Source organism: Lipophrys pholis (genome assembly GCF_963383615.2).
Source record: "Lipophrys pholis genome assembly, chromosome: 7".
Lineage (NCBI taxonomy): Eukaryota > Metazoa > Chordata > Actinopteri > Blenniiformes > Blenniidae > Lipophrys > Lipophrys pholis.
The window spans coordinates 13,475,646-13,500,528 of NC_137638.1; the positions used below are offsets into that span (position 1 = coordinate 13,475,646).

A 24,883-nucleotide genomic window follows, 5' to 3' on the forward strand; every position below is an offset into this window, starting at 1 on the left:
ATTTTGAAGTAGCAGAAAGTGCACGTGACAATCAGATCCCCTGAGTCATGGGTTCTGCAGTTTACAGTGTTTTCCCAATGATATATTGGTCAATTATAAATGTGCATAATGAATACAGGTCCAAACATTGATGCAATATAAATCTGAGAGAGTAATAGTGAACTGCCACAACATTTGACATGTTTTGAAAGAAATCAGACAGGTCATTGTTTCCCCCATTTAAGATCAGTTAAAATACAAGTCCTACGAATCTGAGCTCAGTTTATCCCCTGTTCGAGTTTTGTAATCTGCATCTGCTTGTAAGCTAGACCACGCTCCTGAAACAAAGCAATGGACGTGGAAAAGCTCCCCTCAGGTAACTCAGTTAGACCAATGACAATATCAATTTTATTTTCTGACCTGTGAATTTATCACCAACAGTTATTGATTATATTGAACCCTCACCTGCATTAATCAAGTCTGCGTCCACTGCGTCCTCGGTAGGGTACGGACCCTATATAAAAGAAGAGCAACACATAGGAATGTGCACAGAAGCAGTCATTCAGCCACACATGCACTCAAACATGTCACTCAGTCTAACCACCAAGGATCGTTCGGGGGTGAGAACACACACAATCACACTTCTCTGATTGGATGAAGCATTGACTTTCTCTGTGTTCAACAAAGGGAGCAAGTCCTTGCATGAAGGGGGAGTGAAGGAAGAAAGAGAGATCAGTGCCTTTCTAAAACTGGCCCTCATAATTAGCAGAAACTTTTACAAATAAGGTCTTAGCATAAGCGCCTGCATCCTACTTATCAACTGATAGGAAATTCCCCCTACGGTAGAAGCAGAAGCAGCAGCAGCAGCTCCATCCGATAAACGGCTCAGCCAGCAAATAATGATCGTGAGAAATAATAATGGGAGAGAATGTGTCAAACTGCCAACAATCTGGTACATAACAAACCAGCACATTTCAAATGAAGGTTGCAACTATGAATGAGACCAAGCTTTTCATCAATCACGTGCTCAGTGCACAAGATTTGGTGCGAAAACATTTCCCAATACTGAAACTTTCAGTTGACCATACAAACAAAGGACAAATGACTGCTTGTCAGCTCATTTTGCAAGTCAAGAGCGCTCAAACCTGAGCCGAAAGAAAGTGAGTGGGGGTCCTACCAGTCCCAAAATCCCATTTTCACTCTGGAGGTGAACGGTGATGTCTGGCTTTATGAAATTGCTGGCCAGCATGGGAATACCAATACCAAGGTTAGCTGATTGACATTGTGTTAAAGAATGGGCAAAAAATAACTGTATACAACACTTCAGAGTCTCCCACGTATCATGTGGTGTCTTTTAAAACCCTATAAGTCAGCACATTATTTTTGTGCGAGCAAACTTAAAAGCCGAGTTGCTGCGAGGAAAAGGCTTGGGTTATAAATATATTTATAAACATGACATTTATGATGCCTCAGACATGCCGCGAGTTGTGATTAGGGTCACAAGTTAAACATACATAAACTCCTTTGAAGCAACAGCTTCTTTAATAACCAATATATAAACATGTAAATGTGAAGGGTGAAAGTATGTTCCACTCTGCAATCAACTGCCACAAAAGCTACTTAAATTAAATATGCGAGTTGTAGGAGAAGCCAAAGTCCAGGTTTCTTTGCTTCGTGACTTTGCCCAAAGGATACCATACATCCCGTCTTCAAACTCCAGAGCAGCTCTTCGAATGATCCTCTCACGGACAATGTCGGAATCCTTCTTTGGTTTGGGCTTCTCTTCCTGGCTTTTCCTCACCGTGCGTTTCTGAAAGAATGCGGAATAATCGAAGTAAAATTTTAAAAAGCAGCTCAAGAGGTCAATTCTGATATGAAGATTAGAGACAATGTTTGAGATTTTGAGGATTATGTTAAAAGACTTAAAAAAAAAAATGGAGGTAATCCATCCACTTCTATTGTTACAGAATACATTATTTATCAATTCTGATCATTTATTAAGAAGCATTCATGTGTAATTCTATACTGGAACTTGAGATATTGCATAGAGTCGATAAATAACGGATTCATCGTGCTATTGTGTGGCTTAACTGTACAATTCCTACACTTGTGATAGCTCTCGCTTGTACCTCAATCCTTTTCTCAAAGCCAGAGCCCTGGACAACCCTGTGGACGTAGATGCTTGGTATGTGGATGTCCTCTGCAGCAAACGTCCCAACATCCACCACCTCCTCCACCTGCACAGAAACAGAGTGGTGATCTCTGCCGTCACCTGTCAAATGTCCTGCAGTTGTTGCGACTGAAGGGTTAGATGGCGGAGCCATGCTACCAGAAAATACCCTCTGCCATTTCAGACATGGCATGAAAGAGGTGAACCGATGAAAATCAGTTACCACACGGTGAGATAATCTCAAGATTTGACCTTGGGGGTTGTTTTTTTTTAATGTCAGAAGGTAATCTTTAAACAACATACAAACAGTGGAGTATGTTACCAGGAGTTAGTGAATTAGATCTCTGCTCTTTAAATATCACCTCACAGGTTTCTCTCTGAATACGGCTACCGTGCTGGCCTTCACATGGAATAGAGAAAAAACTATTTGTGGAAGACGGTGTTACATTTTTTCTTTTAGCAACTCCTCTGAGTCCAGTGGGAGCCATCTGTTTACCTAAAACCAGCCCGGCCTTCTGAAAACACGATAACATCATTTAACATTACCGTGCCCACAGGATGTCGGTTGATCCTGAGATCAAAGGCAGTTGATGGTAAAGGTGCAAAAAGGAGATTGTATTGGTGTTAAGGACAGCCGGGCTAGATGTAACACAAGGGTCAGAAAAGACTTCTTACTTCTACAGGGAAAATACTTGCTAAATATTTCTATATCCAGCAACTTTCCAAAATACTCACATCAAGATTGTCTACCGGGGTTGGCATGAAGGTTGTGTTTACTCCGGCAATTTCAATAAAGTCCACTGTTTTATCCAAGTATATCCTGCTATCACTTGAAATTGCTTTTGTACTTTATATGGCTGCATAAAGAGGACACAGGTCTTCGCTGCCTGCCAAACAGTATTCCTGTGTCTAAGATGGAAGTGCACCGCCTTTGTGTGGAAAGTGTAGACTCGGCGAAGAGGAGTGTACATAAGGGATTATTTCTATCTGACTCACAGAGACAAGGATGGAAATGACTATTGATTCAGGCAGCGTTAGGTCAACATGACACGGATAGAAATCCCACAGGGAACACACCTGCTCCCATCTCCTTAGGTAACATTAGGAACTGTTACAAACTTAGCCTCCACTTGTACAGGGGGTTTAGGGGAAGTTGTACAGCCTGAGTAGGCTTCATGAAACCTCGAAGTCTTTTTTTTTTAGCTTGATCCAGGATTTAAGTGTTTTATGTCAATTTCACATTTACACTGAAAGATAGAGCAATAAAAAGAGTCAAACCAAGCTGAGAAGGGATGCACGACAATCCTTTAAAGATCCGGCTTTTCTTATCAAACACATGAGGTACAGACTCTCTTTCTGAGGGGTTTTCAAGGTGGCTATTGATAAAAATTCAAAAAAGGACAGAGGATGAGATTTATTGCCACATCTCCTGGGACCAAAAGGGGGACTTAACCATGAAAAAACAATTTTCGCCTTCCCCTCTACTGTTGTGTGCATCACTCCTGTGTACCTCAGATAGTAACCTACTTATTCCATTTACATGAGGGGCAAGCAGCCGTTCACGGCAAATTGAATTGAATCTCTTCTTATCTCCACTTCCTCCCTCAGCACTCAGAACTGACTGAGAAGAGTCAATGGCTAAGAGTGGATCCCATCTTAGCGTTGTCATGGATACACAGGCTTTGGTCTCTCGTGAGCTCGGGCCACTATGGTCCATAAAGTGATTTCAGACTCCTTTTCTTGTCCTCTTGAACAGTTTATGGTGAATCTCAGATGCTTGGCGGTGAAAAAAACGAGGCCAATGCGAGGAGAGATTGGTAGCGTCAGAGCGCTGATACAGCCGCCCCACACATTCACCCACATTTTTTCTCTGGGGGCTTGATCTGTCTTTTGTGAGAATGATGATTCCCTTAGACGTCTTCATCAAGGAAGACTACACTCATCACATCATGAAACAGCATCAAAACAGAAGAGGCTGCAGGCAGGGAAATCACAACAAATGTTCAGTGGCATACTGTAAGTTTCAAGACTTAACATGAATGGACCTAATTAACAGTATGAATGTCTTATATTTTTACCTTCGATCAAAAATAATTTGGATAGTAAGCATCCTGACAAATAGGAAAAAAAACAAAAAAAAAACACCTATACTTCAGTTTGTAGATCTATCACACGCACGTGCAGACAAACGTGCTTTTCGCTCTTTTTTTCAATTAGCCTTCCAAAGCTAAGTCACAGCACAATAACAAGCTCATACAATTTAAATGTGCCGTGTACATAAAAAAGCCTTCATTCCTTTCATCTAGGTGATGGATCCCGGCTGCACGAGCCCTCAGATGTAGTTCAGACAGGAGGACGGGGGAAAGATAAAGCATTTTAAATGGAAAAAAAATAAACACAAAAACAATCACTCACACTCAGAATACACACACATGAGAATAACGCAGACACACGCACGCAAATGAGCAGGTGTGTGGAGCGGGCAAACAGCCACACACACATAGACATTGATATTCCAGTATCTGTGGAACGATTTTCACATCAATGAGAGCAGAGTGAGGCATGAAGTGAGCTGGCAGGAGGATAGAGGGAATCAAAGTACCCTCTGGGGATGCAGCGAGCGCATTTTCGAGAGTTTGTGCTTTTTTAGGCTGTGAGCTTTGTCAAATCTTGTTAATCTCAAACTGATTGGGACACAATGCAAACCCAATTCCTCGAATAAACCAGCAGCAGTGATGCACACGCAGTCCTCTATGATTGATAAACAGCGCGGGAAAGGCTTAATCAATATTTACCTGACCAAAATAACACAGCCACGTTTACATTTGAACCACATTCTCACGGAGAACACCAATCCAATCAAATGTGAAAATGATGTAACTGAGCTTATCCTCACAGTTATTGTAAAAGTGGACGCTTGCCATTACATGCGATGCACAAAATAAGTTACATCACACTAAACCGACTCAAAAGCCCTCTGCATAAAACAATTAACTTCAGCTGTCTAAAACTTTGAATAGCACATGCAAACTGTACAGTGATATTTATTATATCAATATATCACATTTTAAACAGATAATTACTCTTTTACTGACAACTTTAAGATCAGGTCACATTATAATACTCACACTTTTTCTTTTACACTATATCTTATGCTGCTACACTACAATTGTAACTTTGTTTTTTAAATAGATGTATTAATCTTTAATGTGTATGTGAGTCTCTTTTACTGTGCACCAACCAGAGGCTCACTTCAGTTTCTTTGTCTGTTCACATACAATGACAACAAAGACATTTAAATCTACTCGGATCTCAGACACCAGCTTGTATCACATGTAAAAGCCTCATAATGCAGACACTGTTTTTGATCCATGAACTGTTAGTATGCCAAGACCACATGAGGGTAATAATTCTTACTTAACAACATTTAACTACTTTATTTAGTCATCATAAATATCCCATAACAACTTTAATTAAATCACTTCACTGGTACTGAGCATCTTGTTCACAAAATATAACAGAATCCAGACGGGGGGTGTAAACGATGAACTCCAAACAGATCCTGCTTTTTTTGGTCAAATGTTTTTTGGAAGTGTAAATTCAGTCTACTGGTGCAGCAAAAAGCTGCAAAAAAAAAGAAAAAAGAAAGCCAAGAAGTCACCTGCCCAGTGCCATGAGAGTGAGATTCCCTGGTTTTGAATGCTTAGATCTCATTTGATGACCCTTATGTTCAAATTCATTTTTTAATCACAAATATAACATCTCTGCAAACTAAACAATTGGGGTTTGTGAAAGCTTTAGCTCGTGAAGCCAACCCGCTTGTTGTGTTCTCCGTGTTTGTATTTTGTTTGGGGTTTGGAGCTTCTGCAACGCAACAGTCAAGAGGTCAGGAGAGAAAGATGAGGTGGCTATGGGCAACAGGGCATGCGGATGACAGCAACACCACACTCTCATTACTGTGTATATTTATAGCCTCTCCATCTTCCTCCCATTGTGTGTGTGTGTGTGTGTGTGTGTGTGTGTGTGTGTGTGTGTGTGTGTGTGTGTGTGTGTGTGTGTGTGTGTGTGTGTGTGTGTGTGTGTGTGTGTGTGTGTGTGTGTGTGTGTGTGTGTGTGTGTGTGTGTGTGTGTGTGTGTGTATGCGGGCATTAAGCCAGGACCAGTTGCCACTTTCAGGGCTCAGCTCAGGCTGCATCCTCTAACCCAGAATACTGACATCACGAGCGATCTGTTTCCTCTCAGTGGATGAATGCCTTGCCTATAGAAGCCTGCAGAGAGACAGGGAATATGGGACACACGACCAATGCAAACCCTGACAGCATTACAAAGACGCAAATACTTCAGCTGACATAGTGTACACTAAAGCGTTCGACATAGAGCTCTCTCCTCACACCTCAAATCGCAGTGATTGCACTTCATACAACACCTAACTCTGCACACAATGTGCTTCGTATTTATAAGATTGGCAGCTGGACAGAAACTTTGAACTTGAATTGAGAAATTGTGCATATGCTCAGGAAATCTGTCCTCCACTTCTACCACCTGCCATCATCACTTATTAACCAACACTGTAATGACCTACGTAGTGGTGTTTAAACCCCGAGCCCTCTGTTGCCAGCTTTGGTTTCACTCACTCGTAAATGTCAGTGTGACACTGGAATCGAGGTGTGTGTCACCCTGACCTATCTACAGACATATACGAGCCAATACGAGCCTGTGTGGTCTGATTGTTGCATCTCAGATGAAGCTTCGCCACATCGTGCAGTTTGAGCTCTCATGTTCACAACTTAAGAGCCTTTCCTAAGCTAAATGCAATTAGTATTTTCACAGGTTGAGCAGCTGCAGTTGGTATAAATGAAGGACAATTTAATGATAATGTAATAAAGCACCTGTATAGCTACAAGCATGCAGAATGTATAAATCCTGTGTTGACAAAAGATATTGCCAGGCAACTTTCACCTCCAAGTAATCTCCATCCTTAATTGCAACTCAAGTGAGGAATGCTTTCTGTCAGAATCATATCCACACAACTGCACTGTACAGGAGTCTCGGACAGGTCTAAAACCACAGCAAAGTAAAAATATCCGTAAAACAGAAAACTAATGCAAATTTTAATTTTTTTAAGTGTTACAATGATGTTGAAATATAGTGAAGTCTGTGTGCTCGCGTCTGGGAAGAATAATGTTTTCCCACTTTTATCTGATGAGCGACTCTTGCTGCTAAACAGTTTTTAGTCCTATTCAAGCTCATTTTTTTGATGATGTCTTGAATGCTTTCGGTTGGTGAAAGGTCTGAATTCCAGGCAGGCTTCTACTGTGAAACCATGCTGTTTTGAAAAATACAGTATGCGGTTTAGTACCGTCAAACTGCGATATGAAAGGAGTTATCTGGACGGGAGGAGATACTGCTCTAAAGCCTTCTGACATCTTTAAATTCCATATGTTAATTTGGACATCACAACAGCTTTCCATTTTGCCTCAGCTCTTTTTAAATGAGCTTCATACCCCAGTAGAGAAAGCAGAGGTTTTAAAACTGTGTTCACACATGGCCTTCAAGCATTAATTTGCAGTTTTTTTTCTTTTCTTTTTAATCGTTCTCACAGATAAAGTTTTCTGGAAGTGTTCAATGCTTTGCTTTACTGAAAAGAATCAATAGAATCTCTTTTTAATTATAAAAAAACAAGCAAATCCTGAGACGCTTCAAAATATTGCAATCCTGCCCAAGGTCCTGAAGATCAACCGTTTCTAATATTAACCTGAAGCCTTGTCCCCTGCGAACCACAATTTCTCTAATATTCTCTTAATCCTTTTATTAACATATGGAGTGTGGATGGTGGGATGTTCCAAACCTTTGTAATGTCCTGTTGAATAATATATTTTTTTCTAAACCACTACAGAACCTATAAAAGTATTTTTGCAGATCAGTGAACCTCTGTCAATCTTTACAGAGACTGCCTTTAAAAAGAAAATCTCGGATGAAGCATAATTTTCCAATCACATCGCTCCTTCATGTTTTCTTGCACAGTAATGTGATGTAATGTGATGTAATGTAAAAATATACATACACAATAACTACTCGCTCACTAAGAATATCAAAACTGAAGGATTTGAGAACCGACATATTAGGGAACATAGTTAATAAAAGAACCACTTAGTTACAAATACTTTGTTAGGTTTAGGGCAACGTGTTGGGTCTTGTTTCCTGATCTTACCTTTATATGTTCTTATGTCAAGTTTTACAGACCAGTGTCCTTTGCCTCAGCTCGTCACTCATGGGAAGGTGCATGTTTTTACTCCACATATGTATAAACCATTGCATATAGAGCACTTCCTTAGTTTAATTAGGAAATAACTGTGATTTCTGGAGGCTTTTAATATTAAACTTACTTATTGTTGTTTAGATTTTCTTTCGGGTCTCTCTTTCATTTCTTGAACAATCCACCTAAATAGATAACACTTATTTCGCCAACAACACCTTGTATTTCTCTTTCCTTTAACAAGGCGAATCAATTCTCTCAAAAGATCAGCTGCTTTTGGTCCAGTCATAACCCTTCGTCTCTCCAAGCCAATCACTGTCAAAGCCGTTTATGCTTCTTACAAAGCTTCAATATATGGCTTCTGAAGACACCTTCTTCTCAACTGCCATTTAAATCAAACGTTAATCCCATCAGTGTGACATTTACTTTACTGAGGATAGTAACATTTAGGCGAAAACACTTTAAGTCTTTTTCCCCCTCATCTGTCCACATTACAGCAATTTAACAATCTCTCTAAACCAGAGGTCTCCAACCTCGGTCCTCCAGAGCCCCTGTCCTGCATGTTTTAGCTCTCTCCCAGTAGCAACACACCTGACTGCAATGAGGGGCTCACTATTGGGCTTTTTCACAAACTTGGTGATGACATCATCATTAGATTCAGGTATGCTGAAGCAGGGAGAGAACGAAAACATGCAGGACAGGGGCTCAGGACCGAGGTTGGAGACCCCTGCAGATCTCACCCCACATTCAAAAAAGAATTGTTGTCACTGTTTTTGAATGGGGGGGATGAAATCTCTTTCGACACTACCGTTTGTTATAATGAGGACTCTATGGTGTAAAACATCTTTTTTAATTCAAATAACACATTTTAGGGTGTGTAAAATATACAGTACAACTCAAAATGACACTATCAAAGAACACACACATTTTGTGTAAAACTAATCTTTTTATATTTTGCTTTTTGTGACATGTCAGACTCTAGGATGATACTCTCACATGAAGACTTGAGTCATGAAACCACAAAGTGTATCCACACTTTTTTACTGGTACTGTATGTTTTATTTACTAGAACAGACAGAACTTGCTTGTAACACTGTTGTGTTTATCTAAAAAGGGCTTGAAAGGGACTCCCCTAATCCTCCCGCTACATTCTTTGCTACAACTTGAAAAGACAAACATGAAAAACATGCACTGCATATCTTAAGCACACAAAAGTGAATTCACAAGCCTTTTTATGCAGGAAATGATGAGGTAAATAAACGATTTTCTACTTAATTGTCATCAATAGCTTGAGTAATGGAGTTAGTGAGGGGTACAAGTAAAACCAACAAGGCATACCAAGTGATGCAAAATAGCATGAAAACTCTTGGCTGGGAAAACTGATTGAAATTCCAGCTGAGAGCAATAGAAGATACAAGACATTCTATCTCCACCACGCAAAGGATTACAGCAGTGGTGTAAGGTGAGATGTGTCATTGCAAGGACCCACATTTGAGATGCCATTTTTTGATTATCATTTTTTTTTATAATAAGTTCTATAAGTTCCTCAGTCGATACTGAAACTGATATTGTCCTTTACAAAATGTGTAAACTGTTTTTGGTGTAACAATAATGAAAAGCCGAAAGGACAAAATCATATTCTGTTTGAGCCCTGAGTATCTATTGGTGTTTTTGTTTCAACACATATTTACGGTGGGAGGCGGATGCTGAAACCCCTCAGGATGAAGGTCATTTATATCCAATTAGACCTCTTTGCCGGTTAAAAGAGCAAAGCATGCTTAAAAATACATTCATGTAATTCTCACATGGCTGGCTGGCTGGCTGGTGGGCTGTGCGTGCACACTTACACCCACACGGCTGCATTTCACTGCAACCAAAACGCAGTTGAGTCATTTACTGTGACTGATAGTTGCTTTGATTCGGTCTCTGGTGCATTGTATCCCACAATGCACCAGGGCCTTTCACTGTACCTGCGATAAGGGAATAACCGGACCAGTCGGATACTGTGCAACGTTGAACAATTGAATAGCACTGCTTGGTTGCTTAGCAACCCTGGCGGGAGCTGGCGATGATCTGGTAATTTTCTTTTGTGTAAATTTGCCTTTGTGTTATCTCGTTTTCTGACACCCCTCCAAACTGTAAGAGTTTAATTTGGTTTTTAAAGAAAATATATGCGTGGAATATGGACACAAGCTGTACCAATGCACAAACTCTGAAAGAGGTGATGACATGCCATCAAAGGTGAATTCATGTATGGATAGGAAGCACCTCCCATGAGGTTACCTTTAATAGAATATGAAAAAACTTGAACATCATGAATGTGGAGCTGGATGGTCATAATTGTAGGGTTTCTGATGCATAATATATAATCATTTGAATTTGCTTCCAACAATTTCTATTACAGACTTTTAAAGGTGTAATTACATATCTACATATCTGTCAGATCCACTGAGATTTAACATATTAAACACATATGTACATTCATTGAGCCATTCAGACATGACGGACGGGTGAGGATATAATATATGCCTTTAAAAAAAATTAAATAATTCAGAGGTTATGGAAGCAACCTCTGGCTGATGTGTTGCCCAACTGTAGGTCCCTGAGCAAAGCAATTAAACCCAACTGCTCAGGGCAATCAGCATGAAGCTGCTGTCAAAACAAATAGGCAGATCACAGGATTTGATGCAGCCAAAACACACTGCTGCAGTAAGTCTTGGCGTAGATCCTTAAAATTCACCCCCCAAAAAAGCTGCAGACTGATTCATCACATCATGCAAAGTTTAAGCACCAACAATTGAAATATCTATTAGGCAGGAGGTTTTCTTTTTTAACTAGACAGTTTTTCCATGTGTGAAGGGGAAACTCGACACAACTTATCACGATACACTTGAACGTGTTAGCGTTCAATTGGTTGTTGAAAGCAATAATGAGAATCGTAGTGATAAGAACATTGTGTGTGTGTGTGTGTGTGTGTGTGTGTGTGTGTGTGTGTGTGTGTGTGTGTGTGTGTGTGTGTGTGTGTGTGTGTGTGTGATCCTCATCTCCCTAACTATAGGACCAATTTCACAGTTGATAAGGGGTTCTCAAAACAATTGTTAATGTAATGTAGACTGATCTAATAATGTTGTGGGTGCCTGCGGCTGCTGTGTAAGCCGCTGCCCTTTGACTGAAACGATTAAAGTGGCTGATATTTTTATAAGAATTTATTTTACCGAAGCTCCCGAATTTGACTTGCCATGACCACAAGGCCCTGGCATTTCCTGCTCTTGGTAACCGTTAATTGCTCCGCGGGTGAACCGTTTCAATTAAGTGCATTTTCGCAGTCCCTGATGAAAGACGGGAAACTGAAGCGATATCTTTGGTCGTGGGTTCAAATGTGCCGTTGTATGTCGTTCATTGAGAAGGAACAGAGTGACTGCTGCTAAAGCTGCAAACAATCAACGGGAATAGATCAGAGAATGACGTAACAACCGCAGAAATACAATTCTCAAAGGCGTATAAGGCAGGCCAACTAAAATATTGTCCGACTTCCATGTGAAGCATTTTGCTTGTGCAACAACAGCTAGATTCTTGGTTTGCTTAACTGTTTTTGTGACGACACCAGCGATGTTTGTAGATGATGGAAAGGCTAATGTTGCCATTCTTGCCAATCGAAGTACGTCGCGCAGTTGTTTCAACCCAATTCAATGGAGAGTCAAACTAAGGATCAAACAAGTAGAAACGCAATAAAAACCTGTCCGAGTTACAGCGTTGCAGGTAATAAAAAGACAACTAAAATTGCGCAGTGTGTCGGCGCTGGAGAAGTATTATAATTGTTAGAGCCACGACAATGTAACGACATTGCAACAAAGCACTTAAACCAATCGTACAAATAACTATTCATTTCATAAAACAACGACTAATAGTCTAATACTGCTTAAGTCTGGTCTCTTAAAGCTGTGTGCGTGGTATTTGATATTTTTACCCTAAAAACATTTCATATGAAAGCAGTTACAAAGTAAGTATGGTACCACTGATATCTGGTGCAAATGTGGTTACAAAGAATATCATCCGTTCAAACATGAAACTAATTATTTAGTATTGGAAATTGTGTGACACTGTTCTAAAGGTTTGTTACATACGGAGCTGAAAGACTAAAAAAACAAAAAACAAAAGTAAAAATATAAAAATGTCATGAACCTGCATTGTAGCAACCAGAGTGATCCTTACTGATGAGAAACAGGCAGATTTATGACTGCGCACACACTAACAAGATAGATCTTCAAGATAAATACATTTTTATGGCCACAATGACTGCTTCATTATCACAGATAAAGGCTTCATAATGGGTATTACAACCTTTGTCTATCATGTTATTGTCACCAATAGCTTATGTCATAGATAATGTTCACATAACCATAATAAAAAAGTACCATAAAATGTGATGCACACACAGTATATATGGAGATTTCAAGAACTTTCAGAAAAAGTACATCTAATGGAGACTTAATCTTCGTTCCCAACAAAAGAAATGTTTTCCTGAGACTGGTTACCTATTTTATAGAATATTTCCTACTCAAATTTGAAAATGATCGTCCGCAGAATTAGGACACCGTTTCAGGTTTAGATTTTAAAAAACATCAGTCTTTTAAAAGTGAGTAAATCAAAATCAATCAATTTGTATTTTTTGTTTTAATTTATTGATTTTTATTATTTAGGTTTTTTTCTTCTTTAATTCTCTGTTTTTGTAATGTTTGCAATGTTCACATTTTGTTCATAAAACAAAATAAAAATGTTATCACAAAAAAACAAAAAACAAAAACCTCAGTCTTTTAAACGTAAGTATATCAAAATCATGATTTGTGTTTTAAAATGAGCCACATACAAATTAAACATTTGGACGTTTTGCAATCAGACTGCTACACGAATCAAAATCACTGCGACGTCACATTGGACAATTTAATTGACGTGTTTTGTCATTCGAATCACAGGGACGAGGCTGAATCTGCCAGTTATACGACATTATATGATGTATTTTACAGCTGGTTGTAACTGTCAAACTACATTTAAACAGACTCATTAGGCCCATAGGCAGAGACGGAGCCCCCGTTCTCTAAAGTAAGAAGAATTTTATCAGGTTGTGTTTTGGAGGAGGTTAATTGATTGATATGTGACGTTAATTCTTTTTGTAAATAGGCCTCATTTCTCCAGGCCACTTGCATAACATTCATGCCGACTATTTACTTGTTGGAAATATCAAACAACAAAAAGTTGAGCTCCTGTTCAGTCGTGTTTATAAGGTTTCTCAGGCCTTGTTCGAAGTGTGCCTGGCACATCATGGAGAGTTTTGATTGGGTGATGTAAATCTCACCTTCAGCTCTTGTTAACCACTTTCTCCTCCTATCATTGCCGCCACTCGCCGCTGTATGGAGGCAGAAATGCCACAAAAAAACTATCTTAGAAATTCACCTGGCTATTGCAAATTGAACAAACTTCCGTTTGTCAGTCAAAGTGAAGGTTGGCTCTGTGAGCTTTTTTACTTTTACATCCTTTGAACTCCCCAAAACGCCTTCAGCACATGTTTCTGGGTGCATGAAGATTGCAGTCGACGGTAGACACAAAATCCCAGCCAATTATATCTGCATTTCGTGTGTCGCTATCACCATTATCATTATCAGTCATGTCACTGCAGTGTATAGCGCAATTCCAGCAGATGTCACACAGACACACTTCTCAGCGGCAGCTCTGCTGAGAGGGCAACTAGTCTCATTATCTCCGTGGAAGGAAACTGGAAAATGACTAATATACCATGGCATTGATTCTCCATAATTCACTGATAGCCAACACTGGCATGGCTTCTATCGTCACACCTCCCTCTGTATTAGGCCTGCTGCCAAGTACTTTAAATATAAGAATCATATATGTAACTGCTGTACATCTAGACACATTTCTGTGATCACGGGAACATAAATTAAGCGCTACACGGTGGCCAGATTAAATTCCCCCTTTTGGTTCTGCAGTTTTATTCACCAGTAGACTACATACTGAGTTCGGCTCCCAGGAAATAATTGAAAATGGGTCCTATATATCCAACTGGGTTTCACTAAACACATTTTCCGTGTTTTATGCTTTTCACACACAGTTTTTCTCCCTGCTGCCTCCTGAATCAAACGGTGTCTATACGGGAGGTGTGAAGCCGTTTGTGTGTTGGAGGGCCAGTGAAGGACACCGAGACAAAAACACTCATACACACAAAGGAAAACCATTTTCATGGTCGGAAACCAGACGCATGACACGAATCGATGCTAGACAGCTGAGAGACAGTTGGAAATCATGACATATGGATCTTAAAACTTCTAAACCATGCATGATATATAGGCTCTACAGGTGCAATCAGGAAAATATGAACTGAATATAAACAGAAGACAACTGTAAGACCTTTGACCTTACACCTGCTGCACATGTTTACTCTTGACCTTGAGTTAAAAAAAAGAAAAAGGAGCAGCATTACCATGTTTGTGGAGAGTTTTTAGATGTGTTGTTGCTTTGCTGGCTTCAGTATGTAACATTGTGTATTGCTATTATGTGAAACTTTGAATCCTGACCCACTTTACCATCGTATTTGCATCATGGTCACTAACTTAGTATCAACACTTTTTTCTACAAAGATTCTTTTACAGATGATTTTTATCCATCCATCCAACTTCTATTTGACTAATTTACTAGGGATGTCTTCCAGGAGAGAAGAAGCTTTTAAAAAATGACAGACTGACATATGTGATATGCAAACTCAACATAGAGTTTTCTTTGTTTCTATAATACTGGCGACTGTAGCTTTTGTGGAAGAAAGATAGCCTACATGTTTGTTTTTTTTGTCATATTACCTATTAATATAAATTTGAAGTACACATCTTTAAGATAGGCACTGAAATGACAAGAATCTGTGGAGAGTTTTCCATTAAATCGTGTAACTGTGTTGATGAGAAGACGTACCTCAACGATGGTAGTTCTGGCTGCTTTGCACATGGGCTGGTTGAAGTTTCTGGCTGTTTTCCTGACAAACATAGGAGTATATTATGATACTGGAACAAAAACGAGAGTTTTGAAAATCCTTAAGAACACACTGCACAAAATAAGACTGCCGCTGTCTTCATAATGGCCTGGATCAGCTCAAGTTTAAAATTTTAGTGGATGACACTGCCCTCGTGTGGAAGAAGAATTCACAACATCTTTTGAATTGGACTTTAATTTGATTTAGGTATAGTCCCAACACCAACATCAAGTCCCAGAATCTGCAATAATCTTCCCATGACTAGATTATAACTGATAAGAATAACAAGTAAATAGAAAATCTGAATTTACATGTTTTAAACCTGTTTTAAATTTTCAGCATGTCACTTTTATTCACGATCACATTAGAATGGAGGAACATTTGAGTCCCGCCAGAGTCAGAATAAAACCACGACTATTGTTTTTCAGAAACTGCAGCAACACGACAAGTCATTCATAAGTGTTTAACACTGTTTTTAAGTTTTTGTGTGAATACCCTCTTTATATCTGATGCCATCTGTGAACCTATAAAGCAACTTTGGTGCCACAAATGCTCCTTCTAAAAGTCTAACCTTACCTTGACTGAATATAAAGTGTACCAAGAAGAAGCTGAAGTATTTACAAGTCTACTACTTTGCTTCAATGATGACAAGTTGTTTCTCACCTGAAAACAATGTTTCCTGCCCTGTCAGCTTTCCATGCCTTGATGAGCGCGTAGTCTCCAGTGATGGCCTTTTCCATGACGTAGTGCCTCCCATTGAACTCTCGTACCTGTGCATGAAGACAGCAGCTTGAGTGGTGACTTTAGTTGGGGATTTTATTGTAAATTGAATTGATTAAAGCAGCAAAACCACATGCTTGTGAACTCTTGGAGAATTGTACATATACAACACTGAGTTCAAACACAAGTCAAGTTGTAATTTTAATATCAAAAACAATGCCGCTTTTTTTACAGAACAACCTGACTTCACACGAAAAACTATTGATTTCAGTTATGCTGTTGGCTGCAACGTCACACCCTGAATTCAAACCGAGGTGGAGCGACCATAAACTTCAAAACACTTAAGCCCCTCAATCAAACGTAGTAAAAAGTTCTCAGGGGAGAAATATCTGCCATGATCTGCAGCAAGGTAGCATTAAAATAGCAAAGCCATTGATGGTTGCAACAACAATGGCACTTTCACCTCTCTTGTTTCACTGGCAATGGCGATACTGCCATCTTTGTTGTACTTGATAGGCGAGCCTCCCTCCTGGATCAGAGTGCCATAGCCGGTGGCTGTGAAGAAGGCTGGAATCCCAGCACCCCCGGCCCTGATCCTCTCTGCAAGAGTACCCTGTGGACAGGAGACACGATTGCTACTCATGTTCACTGTGAATTAAGTGAAATCGATTTTTTTTTTTTGATTGATTTGAAAACCTTTGAACACTTGTATGTTTTTTTTTTGTTGTTTTTTTTTTTTTAAACCAACCTGTGGTGTTAATTCCACCTCCAACTCCCCCGACAGATACTGCCGTTCAAACTCTTGATTCTCTCCAACATAGGAGGAGATCATCCTCTTGATCTGCTTAGTCTGCAGCAGGAGGCCCAGGCCAAAGTTATCCACCCTGAAGAAAACACACACACACAGTATTACGGATGTTTACACATGATTATTGTACTGCAGTACACTCAGAGCAGAAATATGGAGGTCTGTAAGTACTTGTTCTTAAGGTATTGTACTTCAGTAGATTTACAGGCGTTACAGGTTTACCCACATTTCAACACAAATATTTGTACTTTCTACTTCTCATAGTCCCCAAACTGTCTCATTACTTGTGCTAATCTCCCTGGATAACGATGCAGCATAAGGTTCAGAGCATGATGATAAAAGGTAATGAGAGCGAAGGTGCAGAGGGTGATGATATCAAAAGGTTATTTCGTAATATCAACAAGACTGAATGCCAAGACGTCCTGCTTCTGTTTCAACAATGCAAGTGTTCCCCGAGGCAATGCTAATGGTTAAACTTCTGGATCTACAATGACATATATATAATAACATAGCATTACACAAACAAGTTACAACGAGCGTGTATGAACTCCAATACCACCCAAGTTGAAAAAAATATTAATTCTACTTCCCATTTGCTTACTTCAGTACATTTCAGAACTGTATTTTTACTTGTCCTCATCCAAAGCATCTGTACTCCTACTTGAGAAAATAGTGTTTATACTTTTGCATATTCCACTTATTTTACTTCAGCAGTGCCGACAGTGTAGGTGACAAAATTCTGGTGCAGAGATGAGTTATGCTGTAGGATCTATACGTTCAAATTGGTAAATACTTTTAATCCACTACTTAGGCTTTCGTATGATTACTCGAAGTTACAAAATTTCCATCTTATTTTCAGAGGAATGTATGTGTTTTGTATTTTTTACAAAGAATCATTTTCATATGGACTGACCTTCTCCTTTCAGTGCTCATAAAGACTCATTTAGTGTTACTGTTTGACTGCAAAAGGCCTCACTTCCTTCAATCGGTAACTTAGTTAACATCATTATCATTACCATAATCCCCCAGAGAGGTTATTTAGTGCTTAGTGCAGCTCAGCCAATGATCCTGCTGCGGCTCTTTTAATGATTTTAAAACCAAGGCAAAAGACACACATCCACTCTGAGGAACACAATAAGATAGGAATAGTAAAGACCCATCTTCAGAGGACGCTTGACAAACAAAGGTGTGATTTACTGCACAGTCTTTATTTGTTTCACAACCTCCTCAAAGCCAAATGCATATTCCTTTGAGCAAGATAAACTTCAGAGATGGAAAAAAAAAAAAAAGTTACTGAGTCACTATGGTTATGACTCTGAATGTGAAATCAGCAAGCAGATGAAAAGACTCGTTCTGAGAGATAGTCATTCAAAGTCAGACCGTTTTTAGGAGAGGCAAAACTTTATTAAACCTATGAACCAGTTTCAAACTCAAACTGTATTACAGTCTTCTGATACGACATGAAGGCTAAATCGATGTTTTATATCCCTGCAAGGTCGAGGTCACGAGGGAGCTGACAAAAAGGCAAAAGGCAGCAAGAGAGGACAGAAATCAAACACGCACAGACTCATGCAGGCACACACATACACCTGTGGGCAACATGGAGTCACTGAGCACATGGAGAAGAAAAACCTATACGGGTTTAAAAAATAAATAAATGTGAAATGTTAATCACTACACTACTGGGCTCCTATAAAAATCTCATCAACTACAGTCATCCTCATTCATTCCAAATACTGCGATTCGGGTTGTAATACCATTGAGCACATTTTTAATTAATGCCCTACTTCCACCCACTTCCAAAACATGAAACTCGTCCGCCGTCGGTTAATATGACAGCGTGCATCCCAAAATACTCTCCGTCTTTGACGCTGCTCCAACTAATCCAAGCCAAGAGGAAATCTGAGCTTTGCAGGGTTCTTGTTGTTTTCCCGTCCCGAGGCACAAAGACTCACAGGCGACTACTTTGTCCTCAGCTCTAATCTCAGGTCACCTGCCAAGATATGTAGGTCATATCGCTCTCAGAATACCAAAAACAGATGACTACGATAAGGAAGACACACACAAACACTTTTTCGACTCAGTGTTTCTCCCGTATTACCGTTTTAGTAAGACACATTCGTGCGACCGTTTGCAACGCTATGTATCAAAGTGTGTGGGTGTTTCTTTTGAAGCCTAAATCCTCAACGCTCCCTTAATAAGAGCAAATTGCAGCTTTGATGTCAGACGAGTGTTAACCACCTTTTACCGTTTGTACAATAATCTTGCGGCTGCTGATTATGTCGCCCGAGTCTGTTGTTTTGTAGTGCAGAGCTCGGAGGGGAGACGGTTCACTCTTGGCCCAATAATCTGCTCCCGTACAGCTGAATGCGTCTCATCTCGTATTACAGGGCATAAAGAGCCCACTGTGTTGCTGCACCGCGAGGTGAAGTCGCAGAGTATACTTTCAGTTCAGAACGGTTTCATGTTTTTGTATTACAGTACATAAATATAGAAATTAATCTGTGTTTTTAGACGTTGTTAATGTCACAGTCAAATAACACAACGTGAACTACATAACGTCAACTTTTTTTTTTTTCATTCCTTCAGAAGAACACTTGTGTAAATGACCTTGCGACAAGACAACACATCACTTGACTTTTTGGTTAACAATCGGTCAGCCACGCTCGCGCGTGTTCAATCTTGGTTAGGAAGTAGAAACAGTCTTGTTTGTTCAGACCAACTTTTAATCCTGCCAACATGTCAAAACATCAAGCTCATGACATGTTTCGTATGTAAAAGCACATCAAATTCTTTCACGTCCAAAAAAAAAGCAAGAAAACCTGGAATTCAGTTGGGGATCTTTCTGTGCGGAGTGTGCGTGTTCTGCCAGCACAAGTATGGATTCTTTTTTTCCATGTGCTCCGGTTTTTCCCCCACAGTCCATAAATGTGCATTTGAGATAAACTAGCTTCTCTGAATTACCCGTAGGTATGAATGGGAGTGTGTGAGACGGTCTTGAGTTGGACTAAGCAGCATTAAAGACTGATAAGTGGATACATTTTTGAGAATGGCAGTAAATTCTGTGATTTGTGTTTATAATACTGAGTCCTTACAGCCAAACAATACTTTCCACATTGCAAAGCAGCCATTGTAGTGTAAATAGTGTCTTTTTCTTTTAGTACCATCTCGTATCTATCAATGGACAGTGATGTGAGTGATTTATTTAGCTATTCAAAAACAGCCCAGCGCACGAGGGAGAGTTTTCCAGCCTCAGGAATCTTCCCTCTAAAATTAACAGTTACATAACTACTCTGCTCCCCTTTGAGCCCTCCTCCTCCTTTCTCCACTCTACCAGGGAATGTAAATGAAATAAATTGGACAGCTCACTAGTAGGATACACCATATGACACTACAATAATTAGTTTAATCGGTTATACATGTCCCTCCTCTGGCCAATGTGAACTCCAGTAGTTTCTTCCTCTACTCCTGTTGTTGAAATCCAACCCAGATATGTGGCTGTCTTTATCTCTGTGAACTATGGCCGGACATACAGAGAATCTATATAGCACATTACACACAAAACTACACAAAATAAACAAAAACAAACAAGATAAGCCACGGCAGTACATGAAAGGGTTAAACAAATCCTCAGCAACATGAAGCCAATGTTAAAGTTGGGACACTGATGAGAGGGGGCTAAGTCAAGTAAACATTTTGAGTGCAGAATCCCAAGGGTCAAAATTGAATTGTGAGAATACGTTAGTTTCATCATGCCTGCAGCAGCTGACGTCCAATCATGGCTCTCATGTTTCTTTGTTTCGGGTGTGAAGATCAGGCGTCTGTAACCGTCTCAAGTATCAATATTACCATGTACTATGGATTGGATGCCAAACCACTTGTCGTTCCACTGTACTTGTACGTGTGTAACAACAACGTATTTGAATTCCACTCCGAAACAACAAGAGTTTAAAATGACGGACAAAATAAATGTAACATGACAAATAAGTATTAGACATTTCAATTTCAAAGTCTTACACTATTTATAATAATATTCGAAATATAGGAAATGTCAAGAAAATGTTACCTTTGAGGTTTGACTTGATTAAACTTTATTTGATGAGCATTCCACGTTACGCCCAAATATCTGCAAATCATTACCATGAGCACCTCATTGTCGTGTGCCAAAAGGTGGAACCTACACACAACTAACAAACCACCTGACAAGTGAAAGAACAGAGGCAGAATAGAGACAATGCATTTCGGCATGTTTGATTTGGCACAAGTGGGTTTCCTGACTCAAGCCAGCGAACTTCTCGTGACAAGCTTGCTTTCCTGACCTTCAGGCCGCCACAGATGTCATAACAAGTTTAAAAAAGGGCCAGCTGAATACTAAAAGAGTAACAAGGGAGAGAATCATTCACTGAATCCGACTAAATGGAGGCAATAAAACAGAGCTTTTATGTTTGAGTATAAAATATATTGTGCAGTAGAAGTGAATGGCATGTTATTCCCCTAGAGATAGGCGTATATCTGAGTTTTAAATCTGTATTCTTTTCTGTTTCACTAGAAAACAAATGTAAATACGACACATGTCATGTCCCAGTTCTCCGTACACACTTACCCTGCATTGTTACTGACTGCAGTGATGCCGCTAACGCCGGTCTTCAGTAAACTATTGATAAGATTCTCTGGTATTCCACACAATCCAAAACCTGTGGTGGGATTACAGAGAAGGACAGAGAATAAGTGTTGCGACCTTAAAGAAATCGGCGGGAGGAAAGTGAATTGGGTTAACATGGGAGGAAAGCGTCGACCTGTAAATCAGGCCCATCATTGATTTGTGCAGACAGAAAAAATATCACATGATCTTTTCAACTATTGCAAATCGCACAGAAAAACCCAAAGTCCATTAACCTTGGGAAAAAAAAAATCCCCGGGCAACTCTTGCCCCGTGTGTATGAAGTGTCAACACCAGTAACCAGTAAGACCGTCAGTGAGACCATTGTCTGTGCGTCTGTGGAAAATCACAATGTCACTCGGGACTTGACTATAAATAAGAGCGGTGGAATTTGTGCTCGTTCATTGTTGAGGGTGGCAATCGACCAGCATGCTGCAGAGACTTGAAAGTCACTCGTGGTCACAGCAGACGTCTCCACTGTCACACATGACCCGTGCTGGGAAAAACTGACCATACGGTCTTGACTGATGACTGATTACTGTTATTAAAGTAGGAAAATGGTTACATGTACACAAGCTGCAGGCTCTTTATCTTCCTCACCAGGCAAAAATTAAACTGCTGACATTATTATTTGAATAAACTCCAGTTTATCAATCCTATCGTAACTCTGTTCTCCTGAGAGCAAGAGGAGAGATCTCCCGCTGTAACGTGAACTTTTAAACTTTTAACTTGTATCCAGTTCTTGTAACACCCGAGCGTGAAGCTTAACTCCTTTAAACCCGTTTGCCTTTTGCCTTGCGGGTTTGTAGTTTTGTCGAAAGCCTGTCCGTCGTTGTCATCAGCTCATAAATCTGTTTCTGTGAAGAAGCACCAGCATCCACACTATAGAGCATCTTCCTCCAAACTGAGTGATGCAACTTCAGCTGAGCTGAATGAATGAATCAGTCAGTAATCTGACTCACACAGTGCCGACGTCTCAGCTTATGTCATCGAAGAAACAAAACAAAACAAGGCAGCCGAAAATCATTAGAATACCCCATGTGTAAACATTGCATTGCCAAAAGTTGTGTGTATTACCTCCTACAAGGAGAGTGGATCCACTAGGGATATCCTTCACTGCCTCTAAAGGATCCGAGTAAAACTGTGAGCTTCTCTGGCTGGAGGTGGAAAAATAACAGCCGCAGCTCTGTGAGGTGAAAAACAAAAAGAAGACGACATGTCACCGATTAAACTTTAAACATGAAGCAAGCGTGCTTCCAATAAATGAGACTTTATTCTTGAAATGTGATGAGGTGCGACTGGAACTGTGCCGGGAGGGAAGCCAATGTGTTTGTAGAGTTTAAATGGTTGATCCAGTTTATTCTGCGGAAGAAGGAAAAGACAAACATCGCTGCGGAACAAATCCCACAACAAAAGGAGCGGAGAAATGGGGGCATCCACTGCCAAGAGTCCCAAAACAACAGTTCGCTAAGGAGTTTTAAATCACGCAGTAACACTCGACATCAAGACATGCGGTTGGGCTCCCATCCATTTCACATGCAAACTGTGACTTATGAGCGACTGAAAACCACTGGTAGGTATTAAAACCTCAGATTTCACATTGACTCATAGCTACTGAAAGGTACAGAGATTTTTATTTGTTTTAACTATTTTATTGTCTTTGTCCCATTACTCTCTTAACAAATCATATTCTGTTGTTTAATTTGAGGGTCTACAATAAAATCCAATCGCTATAGTGCCTTTATTTGTGAGTTTTCTCTTTTTTATTTTTCATTTTGTTGTCATCTTGTATTGATAACCTTCTCAACGCGTTTAGATTATTATTTTCAATTCAGACATGGACCAGATCGGTAAATAATTTCACATTACTCAAGAAACAAAACACATGTTAGTGGAAACAATATAATAAATACAGATTGCGTGTCTGAAAAAGAGGTAAGAACACATCCGCTCGATGTATTAAGAGTAATTAATAAATTCACCTAAGCATATTGAAAGCATACTTTCAATAACTTATTATATATTCCTTCAGAAATGACAAATGATAGATGTTATCATTATAATACATGATGTCGTTGAAACACGGAGTTGTAGGAAGCGTCATACCAGAACGTGGGACTGCTCACCGACAGCGCATATGGAGGCGTTACACCTGCTCGTCCACATGTGGGTCTTACAAATAAAATCTGGAGTGTGAAAAGCCACTGATCCGCTTCCAAAGATGTTAATCACATTATGCATGAATTAAAAGTTGTCAACAGTTTGCCACGACATGTGTTGATCTGACGTCAGATTGTGCAGCGAGCGTGTAAATGAATATAGTCCAACCTGAACACAACACAAGCAACAAAGAGAGCGAGAGAGAGCGCAACCTTCAGGAGCTGGTGGCTTTATAATAATACTTAATACCCCTCCGGGCGGTCTCGCAGCAAACCCGTTACAACCGTCATCACCGGGAAGTACAAACCTTGCTCAATTGCTGGACCGCGAAGTTTAATTTGGCAGTGCGGGGACCGGGGAGGCTTTTGAAGAGCACACTCTCCACTCTGCACAGGGCTGTGAGGGCCGCCATGTTTTGGAGCCACATCAGAGGCGGATGAGTCTGAGCGGGTGGTGGTAGTGGTAGTGGTGGTGGTGGTGCAGGCTCGAGCCGCCGGTTAACGTCAGAGGACGCAGGCTGAAATGTGGCGAGTGACGGCTCAGCTCCGAACCTGCCTCACATTGGCTGCTGCTGCCTCAGAGGGATGGACCAGTCCTGACTCCTGCTGGAAGCAGAGGCTCGACACACTTACTTCAATTTAACCCTCTCACCACCGCGCCGCCACGTTTTCCGCTGACAGTGACAGCGGTGCTCGACGTGTGGCGCGCGCCTCCTCCAGAGGGCGCCAGAGGACACAAGTTGTAATTACGCACCAAACCAAGCGTCTATTAAATTCAAACTAAGGATCTGAAACTAGCACGAGGAGATTTCTATTTGACTTTTACACTGTCCTAGCATCATTTTTTTCTATACATTTTTGAGAAGTAATCATGATTTAAAGTGATTTGATTTGAATGATTTACAATCAATCAAATATAAATATTTTATTTTATTTTATTTTATTTTATTTTATTTTATTTTATTTTATTTTATTTTATTTTATTTTATTTTATTTTTTATTTGATTTGATTCTAAACAAAAGTGGTGGGTGAAAGCATTCAATTAAAGCACACATTTCATAAGCACATTTGATGAATGTGTAATGGAGATAAAGTTG

The 24,883-nt window shown here is 39.9% G+C and overlaps 1 protein-coding gene across 2 annotated transcripts in view; it reads right to left on the minus strand.

Moving 5' to 3' along the window:
• Nucleotides 1-24,461, minus strand: part of oxct1a (3-oxoacid CoA transferase 1a) — a 45,333-nt gene extending 20,872 nt beyond the window's left edge. Inside the window, exons 1-11 of one of the 2 annotated variants that reach the window (XM_080467789.1) lie at nt 24,094-24,461; nt 22,704-22,812; nt 21,570-21,660; nt 16,907-17,042; nt 16,622-16,771; nt 16,102-16,208; nt 15,381-15,441; nt 2,109-2,216; nt 1,675-1,789; nt 1,157-1,251; nt 445-493 (exon numbers count right to left, since the gene is read on the minus strand). In XM_080467789.1, coding sequence (XP_080323915.1) covers nt 445-493; nt 1,157-1,251; nt 1,675-1,789; nt 2,109-2,216; nt 15,381-15,441; nt 16,102-16,208; nt 16,622-16,771; nt 16,907-17,042; nt 21,570-21,660; nt 22,704-22,812; nt 24,094-24,213 — 1,141 coding nt within the window. In that variant the 5' untranslated portion in view covers nt 24,214-24,461. Of the gene's footprint in view, nt 1-444; nt 494-1,156; nt 1,252-1,674; nt 1,790-2,108; nt 2,217-15,380; nt 15,442-16,101; nt 16,209-16,621; nt 16,772-16,906; nt 17,043-21,569; nt 21,661-22,703; nt 22,813-23,732; nt 23,975-24,093 lie in introns of those variants that run through there. The other variant, XM_080467790.1, reaches the window with a different exon arrangement.
• Between the last annotated feature and the right edge of the window lie 422 nt (nt 24,462-24,883).